General features: G+C 39.1%; 1 protein-coding gene across 11 annotated transcripts in view; it reads right to left on the minus strand.

The window, feature by feature from the left end:
* Positions 1-24672, minus strand: part of DMD (dystrophin) — a 1925924-nt gene that overhangs the window by 119586 nt on the left and 1781666 nt on the right. For all 11 annotated transcript variants that reach the window (XM_036747778.1, XM_036747779.1, XM_036747772.1 and 8 more), the window contains one exon: positions 22131-22192. In XM_036747778.1, coding sequence (XP_036603673.1) covers positions 22131-22192 — 62 coding nt within the window. The remainder of the gene's footprint in view (positions 1-22130; positions 22193-24672) is intronic.

Consider the following 24672-nt stretch of genomic DNA (forward strand, 5'->3'; position numbering starts at 1 on the left):
ACTGGAAAGGGAGGAAAGATATTAGGATTAAAGAGGAAGTGTATGAAAGATTGTTTGAGATATAATTGAGTTGTACACTGAAAAAGGAAAAGGAACCACATTCCTTAAGGGGAAGAAAGGAGGTTGTAGGTCAGCTTTCTTAGTGAGAACCGAGTTATCCAGGATAGTATAATCTAGGACAATAAAGGGAATAAAAACCATCCTGGATGTGAGTGGCTCAGGGGAAGCAGTGTAAACTAAGCTGTTAACAACGGTGATGATGATGAATATAGCTGGCATTTATATAATGCTTTAAAGTTTCTATAGTGTTTTATATAGTTTATCTCATCTGATTCTTGGTACTATTATCTTTCCTATTTTATCAAAGAGAAAACTGAGGCTGAGAGGTCAATTAAGTAATTTGCCTAGGATCCCACAGCTATTAAATGTCTGAGGTGGGATCTGAATTTGGGTCTCTCTAAATTTATGTCCAACACTCCAATGACCATGCCGCTTAGCTGCCTGTCTCTATAGGGAGCATGTTTTCATTCCATGTATTCTGAATCAGGGAAGGGCCGTATTCAACTTTCAAATGTACAAATGATGACTCCTCTAACATATGTGAATATCTTGTATATAAACCTATACTTATATTTGAACACATATGCACTTGAATTTATATATGACGTCACTCTGTAGTTGTTTTCTTATATATGAATGCTCACAGCATTCAGCTCAATGTCATATACATGCAGATGCAAAAATAAACATTTGCTTTTATGATAAATATCTACATAACAAACTTGTTAAAAAATTCAGAACTTTAAACCAGATTCCTTGATCTACTGCTTAAATATGGGGGATAAGGTAAAATTACAATAACAATAATGGACATCTTAACTTTCCTCTATTGATGGGAAAGATATTAGTATCCAGTAACTTTCAGGATGAGAAAAGTACAGATGGGGGCAGAGCCAAGATGGCGGCTGGAAAGCAGGGACTAGCATGAGCTCCCTGCCATGTCCCTCCAAAAACCTATAAAAAATGGCTCTGAACCAATTCTAGAACTGCAGAACCCACAAAATAGCAGAGGGAAGCAGGGCTCCAGCCCAGGACAGCCTTGATGGTTGCTGGGTGAGGTCTTTCACGCACAGAGCTGGGAGCAGAGCAGAGCGGAGCGGAGCAGAGCCCAGAGTGGGCGGCGTGGACCAACCAGATCAGGAGCCCGGCACAGCGGGCCCTAGCACCCTGAATTGGTGAGCTCTGACGGTGGCCAGACTTCTCAAGCCACAAACACCAAAGACAACAGAGAAGGTTAGTGGGAAAAGCTGCTAGGGACAGAGTGAAAAAAAGAGTTCCCGGTTAGGCCACAGCGGAGGTGGAGCAGCTACAGAACTACAGCTGCAGTTGCTTCCAGCCCCAGGCCCACCTGGTGGGAGGAATTAACTGGCAGATCAGAGCAGGAGTGAAGAGCCTGCTGAAGATCTAAGTCCAGTCTGGGCTGGGGATTCTTGGGGAAGGAGGAGTGCTGGTGTGGCAGAGGTAGCACATCCCCCTAAGCTTGGAACATAGTTCTCTTTACTCTACAAGCAGTCATACCCTGCTGAAAAACTCAAGGGTCAAGTAAGTTGGCTGGGAACATGGCCAGGCAGCGAAAACACACCCAGATTCAGTCTCAGACTTTGGAATCTTTCTTTGGTGACAAAGAAGACCAAAACATACAGCCAGAAGAAGTCAACAAAGTCTAAGAGCCTACAACAAAAGCCTCCAAGAAAAACATGAATTGGTCTCAGGCCATGAAAGAGCTCAAAAAGGATTTGGAAAAGCAAGTTAGAGAAGTAGAGGAAAAATTGGGAAGAGAAATGAGAAGGATGAGAGAAAACCATGAAAAACAAGTCAATGACTTGCTAAAGGAGACCCAAAAAAATACTGAAAAATATACTGAAGAAAACAACACCTTAAAAAATAGACTAATTCAAATGGCAAAAGAGCTCCAAAAAGCCAATGAGGAGAAGAATGCCTTGAAAGGCAGAATTAGCCAAATGGAAAAGGAGGTCCAAAAGACCACTGAAAAAAATACTACCTTAAAAATTATACTGGAGCAAGTGGAAACTAGTGACTTGATGAGAAATCAAGATTTTATAAAACAGAACCAAAGGAATGAAAAAATGGAAGACAATGTGAAATATCTCATTGGAAAAACAACTGACCTGGAAAATAGATCCAGGAGAGATAATTTAAAACCTACTGGACTACCCGAAAGCCATGATCAAAAACAGAGCCTAGATATCATCTTTCAAGAAATTATCAAGGAGAACTGCCCTGATATTCTAGAGCCATGGACAAAACAGAAATTGAAAGAATCCACCAATCGCCTCCTCAAATAGATCCCAAAAAGAAATCTCCTAGGAATATTGTCACCAAATTCCAGAGCTCCCAGATCAAAGAGAAAATGCTGTAAGTAGCCAGAAAGAAACAATTTGAGTATTGTGGAAACCCAATCAGAATAACCTAAGATCTGGCAGCTTCTACATTAAGAGATCGAGGGGTTTGGAATACGATATTCCGGAGGTCAATGGAGCTAGGATTAAAACCAAGAATTACCTACCCGGCAAAACTGAGTATCATGCTCCAAGTCAAAATATGGACTTTCAATCAAATAGAGGACTTTCAAGCTTTCTCAGTGAAAACTGAATAGAAAATTTGACTTTCAAACACAAGAATCAAGAGAAGCATGAAAAGGTAATCAAGAAAAAGAACAAGAAAAAGAAATTGCAAGGGACTTACTAAAGTTGAACTGTTTTGTTCACATTCCTACAAGGAAAGATGATGTGCATGATTCATGAGACCTAAGTATTAGGGTAGCTGAAGGGAATATGCATATATATGTGTGTGTGTGTATATATATATATATATATATATATATATATATACACACATATATGTTTATGTATATACATGTATATGTGAGTGTATATGTATGTATATATGTATGTGTATATATGTATACATACATATATATATATATATATATATATATATATATATATATATATAAAGAGAGAGAGAGAGAGAGAGAGAGAGAGAGAGGGAGAGGGCACAGGGTGAGGTGAAGATGAAGGGAAGATATCTAAAAGAAATAAAATCAAATTAAGGGATGAGAGAGGAATATATTGAGAGAGGGAGATAGGGAGAGATAGAATGGGGTAAATTATGTTGCATAAAAGTGGCAAGAAAAAGCAGTTCTGTAGGAAGAGAAGAGAAGGCAGGTGAGGGGGAATGAGTGAATCTTGCTCTCATCAGATCTGACCTGAGGAGGGAATACCATACACACTCAATTGGGTATATTACCCCACAGGAAAGAAGAAGGAAGAAGATAAAAAAAGGGGGGGTGATAGAAGGGAGAGCAGATGGGGGTGGAGGTAATGAAAAACAAACACTTTCGAAAAGGGACAGGGTCAAGGGAGAAAATTCGATAAAAGGGGATAGGTTAGGAAGGAGCAAAATATAGTTAGTCTTTCACAACATGAGTTGTAGAAGGGTTATACATAATGATACGCATGTGGCCTATGTTCAATTGCTTGACTTCTTAGGGAGGATGGGTGGGAATGTTAGAGGGGAGAGAATTTGGAACTCAAAGTTTTAAAAGCAGATGTTCAAAAACAAAAAAAAAGTTTTTGCATGCAACTAGAAAATAAGATACACAGGCAATGGGGCATAGAAATTTACCTTGCCCTACAAGAAAGGAAGAGAAAAGGGGATGGGAGGGGAGTGGGGTGATAGAAGGGAGGGCTGACTAGGGAACAGGGCAACCAGAACATACGCCACCTTGGAGTAGGGGGGAGGGTAGAAATGGGGAGAAAATTTGTAATTCACACTCTTGTGAAAATCAATGCTGAAAACTAAATATATTAAATAAAAAAAATTTTTAAAAGTGAACTAAAAAAAAAGTGCAGATGTGGATTTAGATTATTTTGGTGATTTCTTTTTTTTTGGGGGGGGGGGTATGGAAGGGAGGAGAACCAGACTTGTGATTTCCTTGGTATAAGGAACTCCCAGAACATCTCCCTCCACCAATGCAAATCCTCAACTGCCCTGTAATATAAGTCCTAGAGACATGCCTAGGCCAATGTTCATCAAACTTTTTGATCACACACCTATATCAGTAAATAAAAATTTTGAGCAAGCACCCCCATATATGAAGTTATTTCTTTAAAAAGTTATACATACATACTACTGTACTCTTATGTGAATTATAAAGCTTACAGCAAAAAAAAGCAGAAATTAAAAAGGTTGAAGTAAAGATGGAACATTTGATCCTAAACTCAAAGAAACGCTACTGGAAACTCATTGAGTGGGGGAGTGACAGGGTCAGATCTTTGCTTAAGGAAAATAACTTCAATGACTATGTAGGATGGGTTGGAGTAGGGTTAAGACTTGAGGCAGGGGGGCCAATGAGAAGATACCACAGCAGTCTAGGCAAAAAGTAATGCGGGTCTGAGCTAGAGTGGTGGTTACATGATTAGACAGAAAGGGCTGGATGTGAAAGATACTGTAGCAGTGAAAAAGATAAGGTTTGGCAACTGATTAGATGAGTGAGGAGAGAGAGTGAGGGTTCAAGTATGACACCAAGGTTATAAACGCGGATTCTTGGAAGAATGGTGTTGCCCTCAAGAGACATGGGTTTGGGATGGAAGGTAGCGAGCTGTGTTTGGAAAATGCTCAGTATAAGATGCTTACAGAAAATCAAATTTAAAATGTCCGATAGGGATTTGGTAATGGGAAACTGTAGTTTAGAAGTAGAATTAGAGCCGGATGTACAGATGTGGCCATCATTTGCATAAAGAGAACTAAACCCATGGAAGCTGATGAAGTCACCAAGTAAGAGAGTATCAAAAAAGAAAAAAAAAAAGAGATCACTGGATAGAATCTAAGATACACTCAAAGTTGAAGGGGAGAAAAGAAGTATGATATGGATGATGGTCCAGCAAAGAAGACTAAAATGAACCCATAAAACTAGTAGGAGGGAAACCAAGGGATGGCAGTGTCTTGACAACCCAGAAAGGAGAGAGGAGTCATCTGGGAGGAGAGGGCAGTGTCTAACAGGATCTACTGCTGCAGAGAAGTGAAGGCAGGTGAGGATTGAGAAAAGGCCACCAGATCTGACAATTAAGAGATCACTGTAACTTTGAAGTGTCAGTTGAGTGAGAAGTAAAAGGATAATGAGGAGGAGGCTGAAGGTCTGGGAGCCTAGAGGTATAGTGGTATCCTCAATGGAACCAGGCAAGTTCAGAAAAGGTTTGCATTTGGGGACAAGTATAATGTAATTGAAACCCATTCATCCTGAGCTATTCAATTTTTCCCAACAAAAACAAAACGTTTACATGGGTGAGTTTATTCATCATCTGATAAACCTTCAACAGCCATGAAAGAGGTAATTGTGAGGGTGGAGGTGGGAGGAGATTCTGTCTGTGCAATTGCTGTGAGTGCCTGTTCCTGGTTAGGTTATAAACACGCTTTGGGCCAGTGGTGGGAGAGGGAAGACTGGAGAAGTATTAAAGCAAAGTTATATTTGTGCTGGAGACAGTTTATGATTTGCTAACAGGAAGAAACTAAGCGGTGTAATGGATAGAGTGCTGGCCCTGCAGTCAGGAGGACCAGAATTCAAATTTGGTCTCAGACACTCAGTAGCTATGTGACCCTGGGCAAGTCACTTAATCCTCTCTGCCTCGCTTCCTCATCTGTATAATGAACTGGAGAAGAAAATGACAAACCATTCCAGTAGTTTTGCCAAGAAAATCCCAAATGGAGTCTTGGAGAGTTGAACACTACTGAAACGACTCAAGATCAACAACAAAGGGGAGAAGGTTGGAATGTATTCCTTCTTCCCACTCTACAATTAGATCCCTGGGTTCAACAGCTTTCTTAGAGTCATTCTACAGTCCCCACTTTGGAGACCACTGGCCTAGGGCACCGTAAGATTCAATGACTTGACAAGGGTCACAAAGCCAGTATGTGTCAGAGATGGTGCTTGATTCCAGTTGCTGTTACTGAAGGCAGATCTCTGTCCATTTGATACAAAAATAAATGATGTTGAATTAAAGAGGCGAATTAGAAATTTTACAAAATAAAAGTATCTACTTAAATTGTTTTTGGCTCAATACCTGAAGCTTCATAGAGGGGAAAAATTAGTTTTGGTTTCAGTGGCTTGGGGGTTAAGAATAAATATGATCAAGTCCTTAAATATGAATGTTTGATTAATATAAGCAAAATAATGTCCAACTCATGTTCTTTAAAGTCTGAGGGTGTAACAAAAGTAACACACTAATTTCCATGTGAAATGTATACTTTGGAGCCCTGCAGAAAAACTACACACAAGCCACCCACACCATGTTCTGCCTGACATCTTCAAAAGATGAAATGCCCGAGCAGAAGAAATGTCTTACTCTCAGAGTCAGGCACCAATTTTCTGGACAGGAGACCCTGCTGAAGATGTTAGCTAACTGCCCAATACAGCCTTTCCTGAAAAGACCAATAATTTAGCAGCTGTAGGGGATGTTATAAGCGTGGTGAATGACTGAGAGTTTTCATTTGATAATAGTGACCTCTGAAACCGAGAGTTACCTACGTGTAATGAGGAACAAAGCTGCAGGGCTGCTTCTCTCTTGCCAAATACTGTGTATGTGGAACACACAAGACTCTCATTATGGAACTGTGGTAATTATTAAGAAATCACTCTTATTTATCATTTCGAAAACATGCGAGGCTTCTAGCGTGCTAATAAAGCAGTTTTTCCTTTGCACGGATTCAAAACTAGCACCTTTTCTGAAAGGTTCTCTGGGTAATGAGCAACCATTGGGCAATGAGGAAGGGTCATAGCTGTCTTCTCCATTGGTCTACCTTGACATACACACTTTTTTCATGTATAAGTACTAAATGAATAAATGTTAGGTGGAAATAAACTTACAAGTTGAAAAGCAAAGTTAAGTACAAAGACTATAAGGGCTTCAGTCCATGTAGATCCTTGGCATGTAATAGGTACTCAAGAAATACGTGCTGAGTAACCACAATGATGAGGACAGCTAACATTTATAGAGCGCTTCCTATGGGCCAGGCTCTGTGCTAAGGACTTTACAACGATTATCTTATGGGGGTTGTTCCCATTTTCCAGGTGAAGGAAGTGAAGCCAACCGAGAGTAAATGCCTTGCCCAGGACCACAGCCAATGTCTGAGGCTGGATCTGAACTCAGGTCCCCCTGACTCTCACACCCAGGCCTCTATCCACTGGGCCACCTAGTAACCCAATTTTAATTCAACTGCATTAAATCTATGTAGCTGCCGAATTCCCGACATAAACACAAACTGCATTTTGGGTAATCTTCTGATTACCAACAGTGTGCTGTAGGGTACTACGTTATTGTACATTATCTATCTTTTATATATTTGGAGCTGTTTAACGTATTGTCTCCCCACTAGAATGTAAGCCCCTTTGAGGAAGAGGCTGTGTTTTCTGTCTTTCTCTCCAGCCCTTAGCGCTGCGCCCACGACACAGTAAAGGCCTGTTGTGAGCCACACAGAGCCTGAAGCAGGGTTAACTTTCCTTTCCAAATGAGCCTAGCTCCCAGATTTGGGGACTTTTTTTTCTTAGCTTAACATTCAACTACTCCTGAAATACTCCAACGCACAGTTGTTTGCCATTCATAGGAAGTGAGTAAATGATGCCATTTCGTCAAAATAAGAAGCACTGGAAGAAAATGTTCTTTTTTCCTAGCAGCAGGTCAACAGACTGAAATGGGAGGCTGAGGACTCCTCCCTTCAACGTGCCAGGTTAAACACCTCTAACTTTTTTTTTCTCTAACTATAAAGTTCCAGGGGGTAAGAGAGCCATTTAGCATTTGTAAAATATTTCCTGGTTTTTCAATCAAAAGGGATTATTTAAATAGTTGTTCATTTAAAAGAATTTTTCACCTACCGAGTCAGAACTTCTAACATGTAAAAATCACCTTATTAATGTAAAGGTGATTCTTAATGCATAGTCCACCAAAGCTGATGACTCAGAACAAGCTTCCAATGAGGTTAGAATGAGGTAGCAATAAAGTCTTTGAGGAGATGCCAAAGTGTGCCTCTCAGTTTTCAGCTCTCTGCTTTTTTCTCTGCACTTATCTTTGAGCTCATATTGTTATGGTGGTTTGACCTTCATTCTTGATTTCAGGAAGGTGATGCCGTGACATGCAAGTGAACTGGATCTAAGTGAGGCCGGGCTGTGCAAAGTCACCAGCCTCACTTTCTCCTCCAGAGCCATCTGGGTCCAGTGACCAGATTTAGATCAGGACAACTGGAGATGACTCAGAATGTGGTGGGAGACCATGGCCTTTTTAAGTTAAGGGCTCTAACAGGTCTCAGTTTGATGGAGAAAATGCCTCAGTGACCAAGGCTGGGTAAGAAACGAGGCAGAGAATGCCCTCTTTACCTAGTCCAAAAAAAATATCAATCTGGGAGGGGAAGACCCTCAGGGTTTCTGGCCAGAACTGAAACAATTGCTATTTACATTCACTCTGGGCCACCAGGGCCCTAATAATGATCAAGTGGGGCTTGGCCTGGAATTACTGTGGGCCAATCAATGAGAGCCAGAGTGCTTTGGGTTTACAGCATGGTCCTTAAAAATGGTTCAGAGACCAAAATTGTCAATTTAAACCATCACTTTTATGCTAATGAGTCTCAACCTCCCTAGTTCTCCCACTTCCAAATTCCTTCAGAATTTTTCCATTTGGTTGACCACCATCACAACAAATTCTACAGGCTGAAATCCTCACTCAACATCTTGTCTCCTAAGCCAACCACTTCCACCAATGAATGCATTTCTATAAGTGACAGTGTCATTTTCCCCATCGCTTAGACTGGAAACCATATCTGTCCCTCTTGTTCCCAGACTACACTTCGCCTAAGTGTGCTTATTTAAATAACTCACTCTCTCAATTCTATATTCCTGCCCACTCATCCCTATGTCTAATTTCTCTTTACTTCTGTTTTTTTCACCTGTTCATAACCAATCCTTCCTTCAATACCCAACTCAAATACCCTCTCATTCATGAAGTGTTAACTGACTCTATCCCCCTCAAAGTTACTCTCCCTATTCACTGCTTTTCTAACATGTTGCCCACTTATTTCTTGTGCATTTATTCAATTTGATGTTTGGCACAATAAGAAATCTTATTAAATATTTGACTGATTCTATTTTATATTATAATTAATTGCATGCATGGAAGATATGAGCAGGCTTCAACATAAATAGAATTTGAAGAGGTATATGATACAAGGATGCCATCAAGGAAATTTATGTTGATGGAAAAATATAGGCTGGCCATAGGGCAAGAAAGAAATGTCATATAGATGGTCTGACTGCTCCAGTTATATACTCAAGGTACCAGGAAGTGAAAGCAAAGAAGATTCCCCGTGGTGAACTTACAGGAGAAACAGGACAAAAGTCACAAAGGTTAGGCAAGCCTGGATGGGCTGTGATCCACATCCTTGGAGTTAACATCTAAATCTGTTCTAGTCTGTATATTGCTAACACATTAATGCCTATGACACAGATTTCATCATACTCCCCCTGTTTACAAAGCTGCCCACTATTTACGGATCATGTTTTAAAAAAGCTCCTTAGCATTCAAGGACCTTCATAATCTAAGGCCACCTTACCCACCAATTTTAGAATACTTTATGGAGTTTAAATGAAATCGTAGAGTGCTCAATTAGCATGCCAGAGAAATACAGGATTAATGCCTGTGTGCATGCATCCAGGGCCAGGTGTGTGTTTGCTTTTTTTTTGGGGGGGGGGGTGGAGCTCAAAGGAGGTGGTGGTTTTGTTTTTGAAGATTAGGTTTAGTGGACAAAGAGCTGGATTTGGAATCTGGAAGACCTGGGTTAAATTCCTGCCTCAGTAACTCATTAGATATAATGACTTTGTACATATCAAGTTTTCTCATCTATCAAGTCAGTATGTGAGCTTTAAACAAAATACGCTCTTTAACTGACAACCCAGTTATATGTTCCACTGTACCAAGTCTCAGTTATACTTTTCAGAATATATTTACTTTCTTATTTTTAAGTTTCAAGTTTATTTTGCCAACCAAACTCTGAGTTGGAATATGGGCACATGAAGAGTTAAATTTTGTTTCCACCCATTTCTTCTGCTCCTTTTACCAGCTTGCCTGATAAAGTCACAATGTTTACTTTCATACTATTCAGTTTTATCTGGTTTTCGGGGTTCAGGGAAATGATAATAAATAGAAAACTCATGCTTGAGCCACATTTTATTTAACTTAAGCGCTTTGTAAAACATGAAATTCAATAAATAAATACATTTTGGGGTGTTCTGGTTACTTTGTTGACTTTTCCCTCATGGTAACATGAGGCTTGGATCCTATACTAATATTTATGCTCAAAGAATACCCTCGGCTCCATCTGGAAACACATCAAAGTAAGTACTTTCCAAGTTTCCAACAAAATCAATACTTAATAACCAAAGTTTAAAAAAAATTCAAGTTACATACTCTCAATTTTGTTATACTAATTGCACTGGTTACCATTTCCCTGGCACATGGAATATTCCTTTTGTGGTGTTTCCAGAAATCTTTGAGTGGTAAAACACTGAAAGGTTTACATTTCATCAACTCACACAACTAAGTTAAATATCCATTCATTATTTCAGTTTTTTAGGGTCATGGTTGCACTACCATATATGTTAAAGAAGGTTTTGTTAAACTAATTTTTTAAAAGAAGAGTTCAATTTTAACTCTCTTGCCAGAGAAATGGCTGCTCCTTGGAAATGTACAGACACAATCAGTCTTATGTGCCTAAAATGAAAAATATTGTAAATGTCTGGGTAAGAGTACACTCAAGTTTTTAGATGCCCTTTCTCCATCTGGAAAAATCTCCTTTTGCAGACCTAGCTACTTAAAATTATACATCTCCAGCATTTTGCTCACAGCTGCAGGTATAACCTTAATGTTCCCCTTATTTAAATCAGGCAAATTGTAATTTGGCAGCTCTTTTAAATTGTAAGCCTGTACAGATCTTAAAGACATTCTTTTTTGGAAATTATTTTGTGTACCTTTGGGGAAAGGAGATTAAGAAATCTTTACTTGTTTGAAAATGAACATAAAACTTTTTAAAAATGTCATGAAAATATCCTTTTTTTAAATTGGAAAATTAAATTTAAATGTACTTTTTCAAACTGAGGAAAATCCATCACAGATCAGTTCACATAAAAGTGTTTTCTAAGGGCAATCAAATTCTGATGAAGTTCAATGCCCAATTTTGTTCCCAGAGAATTAAATAATGAAACACACTTTTGTCTCTTCAGTAGGGAGATGGGGAATTATAGGTGCAGAATGTCCCATATGCCAGGAGACATAGTTATGTTGTTGGTTAGTTGTGTTGATCTTTTTGTTCCAAGAAGGAGGTAGCATATTAGAAAATGACATTATACCAAAAACAAAAGACATCACTATACAGACACACAAGCACAGGCTCACGCATGGGACTGTGGTATGGTATAATAAATGTAAAGACCCGAGTTCAATTTCTGCCTCTGACATATACTGGCTATGGGACAACTAATCTGCATTGGGAGGTTTCGCACTATCAGTGAAATCATAAATTGGTTCCCCAAAACAAGTAAAAATATATATTTTTAAAACAAGTGTTTTGTGATTTATTCTTTAAAAATATGAAAGAACAAAAAGACAGGAGAGACACTTGAAATCTACAAAATCTGCAAAAATGACTATATGACCTTGAATAGAAACTCAATTTTTCTTTAAACCTATCTCCCAACCTTCCTCAAACAGGGCATAAAAATATCATGTATATAGCGTTTGATTTTTTTTTTGGAATTTCATAACCCAACTATGGACAGTTGAAGACAATCATGGGCAATCCCATTAAGAACAAGAAGTCGGTTGTTCTTAAAGAACATTATTTCAAGAAGTCGATTACTTCAGGAAAAGATAAGCCCAATGCCAAGGTACCAGGTACTAACAATCACTGGTACCAAAGTGAAGTTTCAGGAGACTCTTCAAGCCAAATAGGCTTAATATGATTTATGTTTTTCTCTGCTACTATAAATTTCTACTCTTAAAGTTCATAATTAGTTGTGGTAGCTTACACAGTACTAGCTTATTTCCCAAGATAAGTTCAAATAACCTCCAAGATAATAAGTGTTTTAGGAATAAGCCCTTAATGCAAAAAGAATTCATAAAGTGTCACCACAGAGCATTACAGAATCTAATCACAAAATATAATCAAGCAAGAATGTATAATGGAATGTAGGAGGCTTTTTTTTACAAGAAGAAAATGAAAAAGCATTAACAAGGGATGGAAGGTTTTTTGCACATATTCTTTTAGGGGGGCAAGTTGAACTAAGAAGGAATTAAAAGTGTGCACGTTGCAGCTGTAATTGCTTGTTTGTGATGCTATTCGTCTGGAGGAAAGGGAGAAATTGGGGAGGGGGAACAACTACATAGCCTCACTTACTAGAAATGCCAAAGACTTACACATCCTATTACTGCATACGTGAAGATACAACATGCCCTCTCCTGGGCCTTTATTTCAATACTCAGAAGCACTTTCCTGGCAAAAGGCTATAGGCAAAGTGCCATCAATTTATAGGCCAATGAACTTTTTTTTTTTTTTGGCTTAATCTTTCGAAGAATTTCTCAAAAAAAAAAATTCACAAGTTGCTTCTTAAATAGTAGAAAGCTGTGTCACAACCTGAATGGTCTATCTGATGACTTAAAACAAAAGCGCTCACCCCTTCAAATGACTGACTTTGAAGCTTATTAGGCAGAACCAAAATGCTGCTAGACCTTCTGAATAACCAGTGCACAGGAGAAGGAAGAAGTATAGAGTCTAGTGGAGAAAATTACAGACAGGAAACAGCAATAAAGCAGAAAGGCTTAAGAGAGAGTAAGGAAATCATAACGAGCAGGTTAGAACAACTTGTACATTTTCATTTAAAGGTTTTCCACTGACTTGGGCAACCATTCCCTTTCCCACCCCCAATACATTCACTGCTACCATCAGCCCTATCCTCTATTCAACTCCCATCTCTCTATTTTTTTCCTTCATTAGAATGTAAGCAGGAAACATCTTTGGCTTGTATTTCCATCCCCAGCTCTTAGCACAGAGCCTGGCACATAGTAAGAGCTAATATATGCTTGTTGCCTTGCCTTCTCTATATCACGTTATTCATGTATCCTCACGCTCATATTGGCGCTCGTTAATATTTCAAATTTCTATTTCCATGTGGCTATGAAACAAAAGCAGCAAACACTATTTATGATACCAAATAAGGCAGATAAGAATTATTTTAAGTGCTTTTTAAACTACACATATTATAGTAGTTTTTTAAAAGTGCTTACTTATAGCTATCATAAGAAACTTTAGGATATATAGACCTACGCATGAGAAAATGACAGGATTACATAGTAGTGCTTTGCATAATCAATATTACATTCATATTTCATGATAAATTCCAGAGATCACAGCTATCAGTAAAAATAACACTTACTGAATCAAAATAATGTGTACTTTGGAGCCTTGAAGAGCTTTCGGTTTTTAAAACCACCAAGATAACTGATTAGAACAGCACTCTTTACGTTCTACTAGTAAAAATGCTAAATGAAAAGTATTTCAATCTGGAATTCAGCCCATGAATCAGACATAATGCTGCTTTGATGTTAAGAAATCCCAAGTGAAGAATCCTTTAGTAGCACAACATTACAGACTTAGATGGAGAAGGGAACTTAGAGGTCATCTGGTCCCTTCACTTTACAGATGAGGAAGCTGATGCCCAGATGGGGGGATTGACTTGTGCAAGGGGCCCCAACCAGAGCCCCCCAGAGAGGCTAGGTGACCTGGTCATGCTTTACTCTTACTTCTGCCCTCCAGAGCCAAGCAGAATAAATCCTCTTACATACATCCTGTGGATTCTTGAATAAATCTATCATGTCCCCCTCAAATTTTCACTTGTCCAGGCTAAGCATTCCAAGTTCCTTCAACTGAGTCTCACAGAATGTGTTCTTGAGTCCTTCCACAATCTTGGCTGCCTTCCTCTGAAAGCTCTGCACCTTAACTGTAATGGTAATTAAGGTGGGACTTTTTTTTTTTTTTTTTACTGTTTTCTCTTTTAGAATACTGAAGTAATGAAGCGCCTTTGATTAAGCTCCAGGCCCCACACCTTTTTGCTAAGTAGGCTCTGAGCCCTCAGGGTCCTGAATAGGGTAAATAAACTCAGAGGTTAGCCTTTTTTGGGGGGCTCTCACTCACTGAAAGACTGTTGTCTGATTTTGACCAGACCCGAGACTGGGGTAGCTGTTGTTAAGAAGCACCCCCCTCTTTGAAAAAAAAAAACCTAGATATTGATACTTCTCTGGTAACTATGTATATTGTGATTAGATTAGACAGAAATGTTGATCTGTTTATATTGTCTCTATTCATATAATTTGTTTGTATTTGCTCCGAAGTTCAGGGTGCTGGCTTTTCCCCCTGAACTAAGTGAATGATACATGTATGTTTGATTAAAGTGAGATGGTAAATCACTAAAAGTTGCTTTCCTTAGAAAAGCAGATCAAAGAACCTGTGCTGGCAGCCTTCTGTGTGCTGGTGGTGTTGGTCTTACGCAGCCACAGTAGCAGCAAGCCACGCCGTTGTTATACTTACCAATGTCCTTCCCAAAATGTGGGGCTGAACACAACCCTAGAGAAGCTGACTAAACTAACTCTGACTAAAGGCAGGGGCACACTGGGACTATCTTAGCTCTCTAGTGACAGAGGCAAAATGGATCGATATACAATTGTGAATACACAGCTGGACCTGGGATCAGGAAAACCTACAATAATACCCTATTTCTGCCACTTATTAGCTATGTGAGCACGGGCGAGTCACTGAACCTTTCTAAGCCTCATTTGCCTCAGTTGTAAAATGAAGATAAAAATACCTATTTTACTTATCTCACAGATAAGCACTTATTTCACTTTAAAGCACTAAGTAACACCAATCACAGATGTTTGTAATTATTAGTTATTATCATTCTTTTATTGATGTAGCCTAAGAGCCATTAATCTTTAACTATTTATTAAGCACCTTTGTGTCCAACTGTGTGCTAGGTGTGGAGAAAGAAGGATAAAAATGAAACCATCCTGCCTTCGTGGAGCTTAGATTCTACCAGGGGAGATGAAAAGTACACATATTAAGTATATAGAAAATATACGTATAATAAATATAAGGAGCTTCGCAGAAAGTTACTCCTAAGAGGAATATCATGAGGCTCTCACAAATGAGGAGAAGGGTTTCAAGTCATCAGGACTCATGAATTACCCTCTGGCCACGTGTTTAAGCCTGTTTCCCCCCATAGATCCTATGTGTAATTATGAGAATGTGTCCAAAACTTTTGGGGAGAATATTTTGTGCCAACTATTCTTCATTAAACCACCTTAGTAAATACCTATTTCCAAAAGATAAAAATAAATACAGGATAATGGGAGCAGGGAAGGCTAGGGGTGGTGGTGGTGGTGCTGGTGCTGGTAGTGATGGCAAACCAAGAAACGCTTCTTATAGATGGTGGCTCTTGAGGAAAGTAGGGATTCTTAAGAGGTAATAGTAAGAAAAGAGTGCATTCCAGGCATTAGGGAATAGCTAATGCAAAAGCAGAGAGACAGGAGATAGCATGCTACACAAGAGGAAAAGAAATAAGACCAGTTTGGCTGAACTGTAGAAAGCACGAAGGAGAGCAATAACACCGGAACGGCAGGCTCGAGTGGGGCTGTGATGAATTTTAAAGGCTAAACTGAGGAGTTTGTATTTGGTCCCAAGCAATGAGGGAACCACCAGGGGTCACTGAGTGAGGGATCAACACTAGTCAGACCTGTGCTTTAGGAATAGAATGGGCAGCTGTGTAGAGTGGATTTAAGAAGGGGAAAAACTGAGGCAGGGGAGAACACTTTAGAATCTACTGAAATAGCCCACGTGAGAGATGGGGAAGGCCTAAATTAGGATGACAGCCATGTGAGTAGAGAGAAGGAAATGGATGTGAAAGATACTGTGGAGGGAGAACCAACAAATCTTGGCAACTGATTGTTTAGAGAGGAAAGGGAGAACAAGGAGTACAGAGCAACACTGAGGTTTCCAACCTGGTTAACTGGAAGGATGGTGGTGCCAGTGGAGATAGGGAAGTGAAGAAGTAAAGCAGGCTGGGAGAAAAAAATGAGTTCTGTTTTCAACATGTTTAATTTTAGATGCGTATTACAGAGCCTCCAGTTCAAAATGTAAAAGTGGGCGGTTGTTGATACAGGCCTTTTCAAGAGACACTAGGACTATGTAAGTAGATCTAGGAGTCATCGTTCATAGAGATGATAACTAAACCCATGGGACTGATGAGGTCCCCAAGTGAGTACAAAAGGAAAGAGGGCCCATGATAAAGACTTGGGGCATATCCACAGTTCAAGGGCATAGTATGGGTGATGATCCAGCAAAGAAAACTGAGGAAGAACAGTAAGATATGTAGGAGGAGAACCAAAAGAAGAGGATGCCCAAAATCCCCCAAAGGAGAGCACATCAAAGAAATGGCGGTCAACAGTGACAAATGCTGCAGAAAGGCCAAGAAGGATGAGGCCTGAGAAAAGACTATCAGATCTGGAAATTAAGAAATCACTGATTGACTATCACATACAGGATGGCTGAAGGAATTATCATGTAATGGAATATTATTGTATCTTAAATAATAATGAAAGGAATAGTTTCAGAGAACCCTGAGCAGACTTGTATGAAGTGGTGTGAAGTAAAATGAGCCAAACCAGGAACACAACATTGTAAAGAAAATAATGTTAAAAGACTTAAGAATTCTGATCAATGCATATCTGACCAATGCTCCAGAAGACTAACGAAGAAGAATGTTACCCACCTCCTGACAGGCGGGCAAAGATCTTGAGGTGCAGAATGAATCACAAATTTCCAGACATGGAAAATGTATGGTTTGGTTTTTTTTGCTTAACTATATTTGTTACTAGGACTGTATTTTTCTCAGGAACTGAGGCAAACAGGCTTAAGTGACTTGCCCCCGGCTCTTGCTGCTAGTAAGTGTCTGAGGCCACGTTTGAACTCAGGAAGAGAAATCTTCCTGATTCCAAGCCCATTGCTCTAACCACTGTGCCACCTATTTGCCCTTAATGAGTTAGAAAAAAAATCAAGGAGTGAGAAGAAATGAGGGCCACAAAGGTAGACAGCTTCCTCTAGAAGTCTGGCTGTACACGGGAGGAATGATAAAGGATGATTGAGGGAAAAGGGGAGGTAGACTCTCTCAACCTGAGATTTCTTTAAATTATACTCTCAGATTGGCTTGGGGCAAGGAGAGGTTAAGTGACTTGCTCACAGTCACACAGGCAGTATAGAACAGGGGAAGGACTTGACTCATGTCTTCTGGACTCCACTGAAGCCAGGCTGCTCAAAGATGGTAGAACTGATCAAAATGGTTTGGCTGCCACACTGCACTGTTGACTCGAACGGACCATGTAATTCCCTTACACCCCCACATCTTTTTCAAGAAAATTGCATTCTAACTATGATTCCTTCTTGTGAGACTGCTTTTGTGAACCCAGATGTATAAGACTGTATTTACACCAATATAATTTCATCTTATTATATTCACTAAGTCACTTAGTCAATAAATACTAAACACCAACTGTATGCCAGTCACTGTGCAAAGTGCTGGGGATACAAAGAAAGGCAAAAGATAGTCCCTGCCCTTGAAAAGCTCTCAATCTAATGGGGGAGGTAACATGCAAACAATTATGTACAAACAAGCTCTATACAGGATAAGAAATAATCAATTAGAAGGAAGACACTAATAACCAACAATTTAACCTATCAAAATATTTTTGGATCCTAACACTGTCATGCAACATGTTACCTATCCCTTCTTGTTCGGAGCAACCTGAAAATTTGAGAACATATCACCTATGCCTTAATCTAAGTCACAGACCAAAAATATTAAACAACTCTAAGGCCCTACAATGGAGACCTTCCAAAAGGACACCAATGACTTCTCTTCTGCTACAAATATTCGGCCAGTTTTAAATCCACATCTCTCCCTGTTATCTGCAAGAAGAGTAACAGCTATTTTAGTTTTGCTAAAATCTAGGTAAGCTATGGATAGCATTCCCCTGATCTACCCAAGCTAGGCACCATATCAAAAACCTGAGATTAGTCTGCCATGACCTTTTATTGATGACGTCACGATGGCTTTTTGTGATCACTGCTTCCTTTTCCAGATGTTTATTAACCATTACTAACGATATGTCCCAGGATTTTTGCCAAGAATATGTCAAACTCAAGATATTTATTTTTTACTTTTACGTCATCACTTTTGTTTTCCATTTTGTCACAGTGATCACTGACAGCGACACAGCAATTCTATCAACCAGTTCTTTCTTAAAATGTATTTCATTTGGGACTAGGGATCTTAACTCAACATGGGTAGATACGTGCTCCTTTACTTTCTCCTAACCCATCCTGGATTTCAACTGCCAATTAGCCATTTTCATTTTGACTGCCAACCCAAAGATTTTTCTCTCTTGTTTTGTTTCCATACTGGACCTATGATTTCCTCCCAATAAGGAAACTCCCTCTATCAATGTAGATAGGCAACTAATGATGGCTTACAGCCTTAGAGTATTGTTTGAGGACACTAATGGGTTAAAGGATTTGCCCAGAGTGAATGATTGAGAGTGTGTCAGAGGTGACAACTGAATTGGGTGGTCTGTCTCTATGGCCAGCTCTGTACACACTGTAGCACACACAGGGCCTGACCAGCCACCATACAAAAACCTGGAAGCGAAATCAGGGTTAAGTAGTTCTGCTTTCTCTTCCCCGCCTATTACCGTATAACTTGGTCCTCCTATTTTTCCAAACTCTTTCTGATGTTATCATGCAATGCCGGCTGTGGTTCATGCTTTACTTTTGCAGTTCAATCTAATGATCCTTCCACTAACCCAGAAACACTTCAAATTCCATGAGTTTCATATTTTGTGACAGTGACTTAATGGTTCTATCATTTTGTATGATGTGGAAATTTGTTTGTCAGTGAGATTATGATTTTTTAAAAATTTAGTAAACATATGCTTTAGAAAGTGTACTTATTCCCTTTAAATGTAGCTTCATAATTTATATTACATTAATATTATCTGGAACTTTTCATTAAAAGAATATTTTTACTCAAGTATCTCAAGGATGTATAATTTTTCCAGTGTGAAGACTCTCTCCACTAATAGATCTCATCTCCTTTATAATTCAACAGATTGCTTCAGAGTGCAACGGTAAAAAATAATTCATTATTCTATGGCCAACCTGGTGATGGGATCCTCCAGATACAGCTATGCTGGTCATCTAAAACAGGCATACAGATCATCCAAGGCCCGTACTCAAAACCTTTGCAGCTTGGTAAAATTTGCCAAAGCTCCGTAGGGAAAATCTGCAACAACCCTAAGTTACCTTGAATGAGGCATCAAGGGGGCTGAGTGGTGGACAAAAAGCTGTAGTGGGATCCAGGAAGAGCTGAATTAAAATACTGCCTCATTCACTTACTAGCTGTGTGATCCTGGGCAAATCACGTAACACACACATCTCCCTCAGTTTCCCCATCTGTAAAATGGAGACAGAAATAGCACTTGCCTCTAGGGTGGTTGGGATGATCAAAGAAGATAACTGTAAAAAGTTTCAAAAACCTTAAATCACTGTACAAATGTTAGCTGTCATTACTGTTATTATTAATTACCCTATTGGAGTAGGACTTCAGTGTCAATTATAAAAAGGAAAGTGACCCCCTTTTCTTGCATAGCTTTCATCATTAAGATTGCTAAGTAGATAAATACTCAACTAAGATAATATAAATTTCTCTTCTCTGTTAAGGGAGAATATTAACCTACATGCTCTCTAAGGTCCCATTAAGCTTTAACATTCTATGAGTCTAGAACAGTCCTTAACCTTTTTTACAAGATGGAACCTTTTAGCAATCTGTGATGGATTCCTCATCAGAATGTTTTAAAATGTATAAAATATATAGGATTACAAAGTAACTCAAATATACTGAAATACAGTTGTCACAACATTCAAAAACAAGTTCCCCTTTTCTAGGACCAGGACCCATGGTCCAGAAGGATAATTAAGAGTCAGAGGTTGCCAGCACTAGGGTCCATGTGGTACAATGGAATGAATGATGAATTTAGAATCAAAAGACCTGGATTAGCGACCTGATTTTGATGCCATCACAGGAGGCAGCATACACCTGTAATTCTTGCTACCAGGGAGGCCGAGGATGGTGGCTCTCTTGGGCTCAGAAGTTCTGAGTTGCAGCGCTAAGCCAATCGGTATTATTATGGTAAGGGGGTAGGGGCAGGGGAACCAGGTTGTCTAAGGAGTAGAAAAACTGGCCCAGGATGGACATCAAGCAAGTGAAAGCTCCCCTGCAAAATCAGAGTGGAATTGGAGTCATCTGGAGCCCCTCTACTTCTAGCCTGGGCAAGAAAGTGAAATATGGTCTTAAAAAATTTAAAAAAGAATCATGCTATACAAGGGCTGACAAGTGTAGCTCAAAGACTTGGAGGCAGATGTGACCTTGGTTCAGATCCTGCCTCCCAGATGTACAAGCTATGAGACCACGATTATGGCACTTAACCTCTCTCAGCTTCCGTCTACTCACCTGTAAAATAGAGGCTGTATTACCTATCCCAGAGAGGGATCATGAGGATTTAATGACATAATGTATGCAAAGTGCTTTGCAAATCTTAAAGTAATCTACATATAGCAGCTATCATCATCATCAACAGCATCAGTTGTAGTAGTGATAGGAGGAGGAGGAGATGGAGGAGGAGAAAGAACAAGGGACGTTTAGCCTAGAGAACAAATTTGTTGGGGGGGAGGGGTGACACTTAAGTTGTCTTCAAGTATTTCAAATAGTGAGCTTGCTCATCTTGGATCCAGAAACAGAACTAGGAATACCTCAGGTGCTAAAATACAGTATCCTTTGGTACCAAAATATGAGAGGAAGCAGTTCTATACAGACATAGTCCAAGAAGGGGACAACAAGCAAACATCGTTTTAGATAAGTACAATTTTAATATATAATCCTGTCATGAATAGACTATATGTGGAAAACATTTATCTTTTTCTTTCTTTCTTTCTTTTTTCTTGAGGCAATGGGGTTAAGTGACTTTCCCAGGGTGACAAAGCTAATGTCTAAGGCCAAATGTGAAGTCGGGTCCTCCCGATTCCAGGGTGTGTGCTCTATCCACTGCATGACCCAGCTGCCCGTTATATTATCTCTCTATATTATATAATTTGTTAAAAAATTCCGTTGAGGAAGAAGAATATTTTGCAGAGCTTCTAGGGCTTAAAATCTGCAACAGGTGTCATGGTGTTCTGAAATTTTAATTTGTCTATAAAAATAGCAGCAGCTCACATGTACATAGCACCCTTGAGGTTTACACAGCAGATCTCCTCACAATAGTCCTGGTGAGGCAGGTAATGAGTATTTGTTATCCCTTAATGAGTAAACTGAGGTTCAAACAGATCAGCTGATTTGCCCATATCAATAGCTAGTATGTGGTAGAGCCAGGATTTGAACCCAGCTCTCCTGGGCACAAATAAGTTTTGTGGTTTTACATGGGTAACACTTTTTTTAAAAAGCTGTTATCAATTTGGCAAAAGCTTTGGATTTGATTTTCACATGCTCAGAATTAATTAAGAGCAACTTGGTGATATTTTAATTTTTTCTTAAAAAAAAATTGGATTAGTAACTGTCCAAGTCCTTCTAAAGCAGATCTTTAAACAGCATGTACTGGGCACATGAACTTAATGGTGCTGAATGGCAGATTTTAAAAATAAATTAATTATTCATGTAATTTTGAAGTGAAAAACAAGGAAGTGCCCTAGACATGTACTGGAATGTGTCTTACTGGAAGCCATGTATTATAATATGTTGCACTTCATTCAGATTTAATTACTAGATGATCAGTAAAAGGGTTGTCAAGTGAAAACTGGTAGCTTTAAAATTTATTTGCTATTTTAATCACTGGAAATTATAAAGGTTTTCTTACCTAGAGACTGGTAGAGCTCAGTCATTTTGGGATGATCCCAGCAGGTTGTTTGGGTCTCATGGCTAAAACACAAAAAGCATGAAGGAAATATTTTAGAATTCATAGCTGAAATTGATAGAAGAAAAAAAAGTATTTTTTGGTTTGGAACCATCTGTTATTTTTCTTCAAAGAATTTCCATATTTAATATGTGTATAATTCAGTGAAAGGTGTTCAATCCAGGAGCAGAAGTAAAGAGAGGTATATTTTAACCCCAAAGAAAAAGCACTGTAAATTTTAAAAATGACACTGTTTTCCCACAAGGTAGCTGTAACTTTTTGTGTCTCCCACCCCCAACAAAACAGTGTGGGCTCAACTCTTGAAAATCAAACTCTTTGTTGTATACGCAATGGTTGAGCTTCACAGGCACTCAAAAACTGCTTGGAACACCAATCCAAATTTGAAACTGATAAGGACAACTGACAATCGATTACTGCTTAAAACTTTCAGGAATACTGCTAGAGTCTAATATTTAAATCTTTTCTCATTATGTATCCTAGCTGCCTACTTTTTCTCTTTTTTCCTCTAAATATCCAGATTTCGAATCAGTTATTTTTATATTTCATTTGGACTTCATATAGCTAAAATCCTTGTAAAATTCTAAGTTTCACAAATAGATCCTACCTCCTCCTTTTTTTCTGCTTCTGAACCTGTCTTTATAACTCAGTTTTCCATTACCACACTTTTCCCATGCATCCTTGAAAATGAATGGTGAATTCACAGCTCTCTTCCATTCTTGGAACTCTAGCTAACTTTGGTTGTGGGCTATCATTTTCTGCCTTTGAAAAGAACAAAACTCCATTGTTCCTGAATTCTATTATATGTATAAATCTGGGACAGCTATCTACATATATTTTTTCTCAGATTAAACCATTTATATAAAATGTCAAAGAGTCATATTTCCAGTTTCCTAGGAGCACAAGATAGAAAATGATAGACTAAAATGTAGCATAAAGGCATCCTTGTGTATACAATCTGTGTAGGATCCCACCCCCACTGCCTTTTTTTTTGAGAGCCTGAAATCTGGGCATTTATGTGAGACATGTCCAAGCAGGGTATATGAGGCCTACTCAGACAGAAAGGGAAGACTAATGATGGTTACATAGCTTTGAAATTACCTTCACCTAAAAGAACGCTTCTTCTTTGTGGACTTTTGGCGAACAATGTTGAATGCAGGCTTAAATGACTATCCCACAGTCAATCTCTTCCACGGGAGCCATAAGTAACAAGCTAATTATATATAATGATGCCTACACAGGCCTTTCAGCAAATGAGATAATGTATGGGAAAGTGTTTTAAAGATCAATATGAGTATAAGATTATTGGTGTAGAAGAAAGGCTTTGAACCTGGTGTCAAAACACTTGGATCTGAGCCCTAGCTCCCCCACTTACTAGCATGTCTAAGTGGAAGAGTCCAGGCACCTCCCACCTGTAGCATCATGGGCAAGTCACAACCTCTCTGAGCTTAGTTTTCCTCATCTATAAAATGGAGCCAATCATACATTCATTGCCTGTCTCACAGGGTTGTAAATCATGAAAAACCAAAATGCACAAAGTAAACATGAGTTTTTGTGGTTATTTAGATATAAAGCCACATCTTCAGGAAGGTCTTCTAGATGCAATATAAATTCTCGTAAAAATATAGAGCTGATCAAATCTGAGCAGCTTCAAAGACCTCGGTGAAGGCACTTCAATCTCAGGCTTTCAGTCTCTTATCTGCAAAATAAAGGGGTTGAATAAGATGTTGTGAAACATCCTTTCCAGCTCTAAAACCCCATAATTCTGAAACTGCCCCCATGATATGCTTTTACTGGAAATTGTCGTACTCTGGTTGCTGTTTATCCACAAGTCAAGAGTACCAACTTGATTTGGGAATGGTACTCTACCAGCAGCTCAGTTTCTACAGGAGTATTTCATTTCAAGAAAATGCCAGAAGTAATGAATGTTTTTTTCTACCTTACCCATCAGGGTAGATGCTCTTTGATAAATAAAATAAAGAGAACACCACTGCTACAAAGTATAAGCAAGGGGCTACTGCCACCAAAAATCACATCTCAAAGACAACAATAGAGAGTCCCTAGAACTAGGGGGTCTGAAGTGAAGCCCTCTGCTTTTAGGAAGCCCTGTAACCCAGTTGCTATGAATGCTGGAAAGGTTGACCATCTGTAAGAATAGGGGTGGATTCTGTTTGTACTTTATATGCAGAGCACAAGAAGGCTGCAGCTATTTCACTCCATCGAAAAAGTGGTGCCGGCTCCTGAACATTTTTAGCTCAGAAAGTTATCAACAATTCTATAGACAAGTGCAGCTCAAGGAAAGGTTAGATTCCATTGAGACTATACTTCATCTGCCTCTCTGCCATCTCCAAAGGCCATATAATTGTGAGCACTGGGGTTGGTGAAGGAGAGTAGCAGGTAAAGAAAAATGTATGCCTGTGTATCTTTATAGAGAGGCACTTATAATGAACAACATGTGAAATAAAATGCCAATTCAGCAGTTCAGTGC

Source organism: Trichosurus vulpecula, chromosome 2, assembly GCF_011100635.1.
Source record: "Trichosurus vulpecula isolate mTriVul1 chromosome 2, mTriVul1.pri, whole genome shotgun sequence".
Lineage (NCBI taxonomy): Eukaryota > Metazoa > Chordata > Mammalia > Diprotodontia > Phalangeridae > Trichosurus > Trichosurus vulpecula.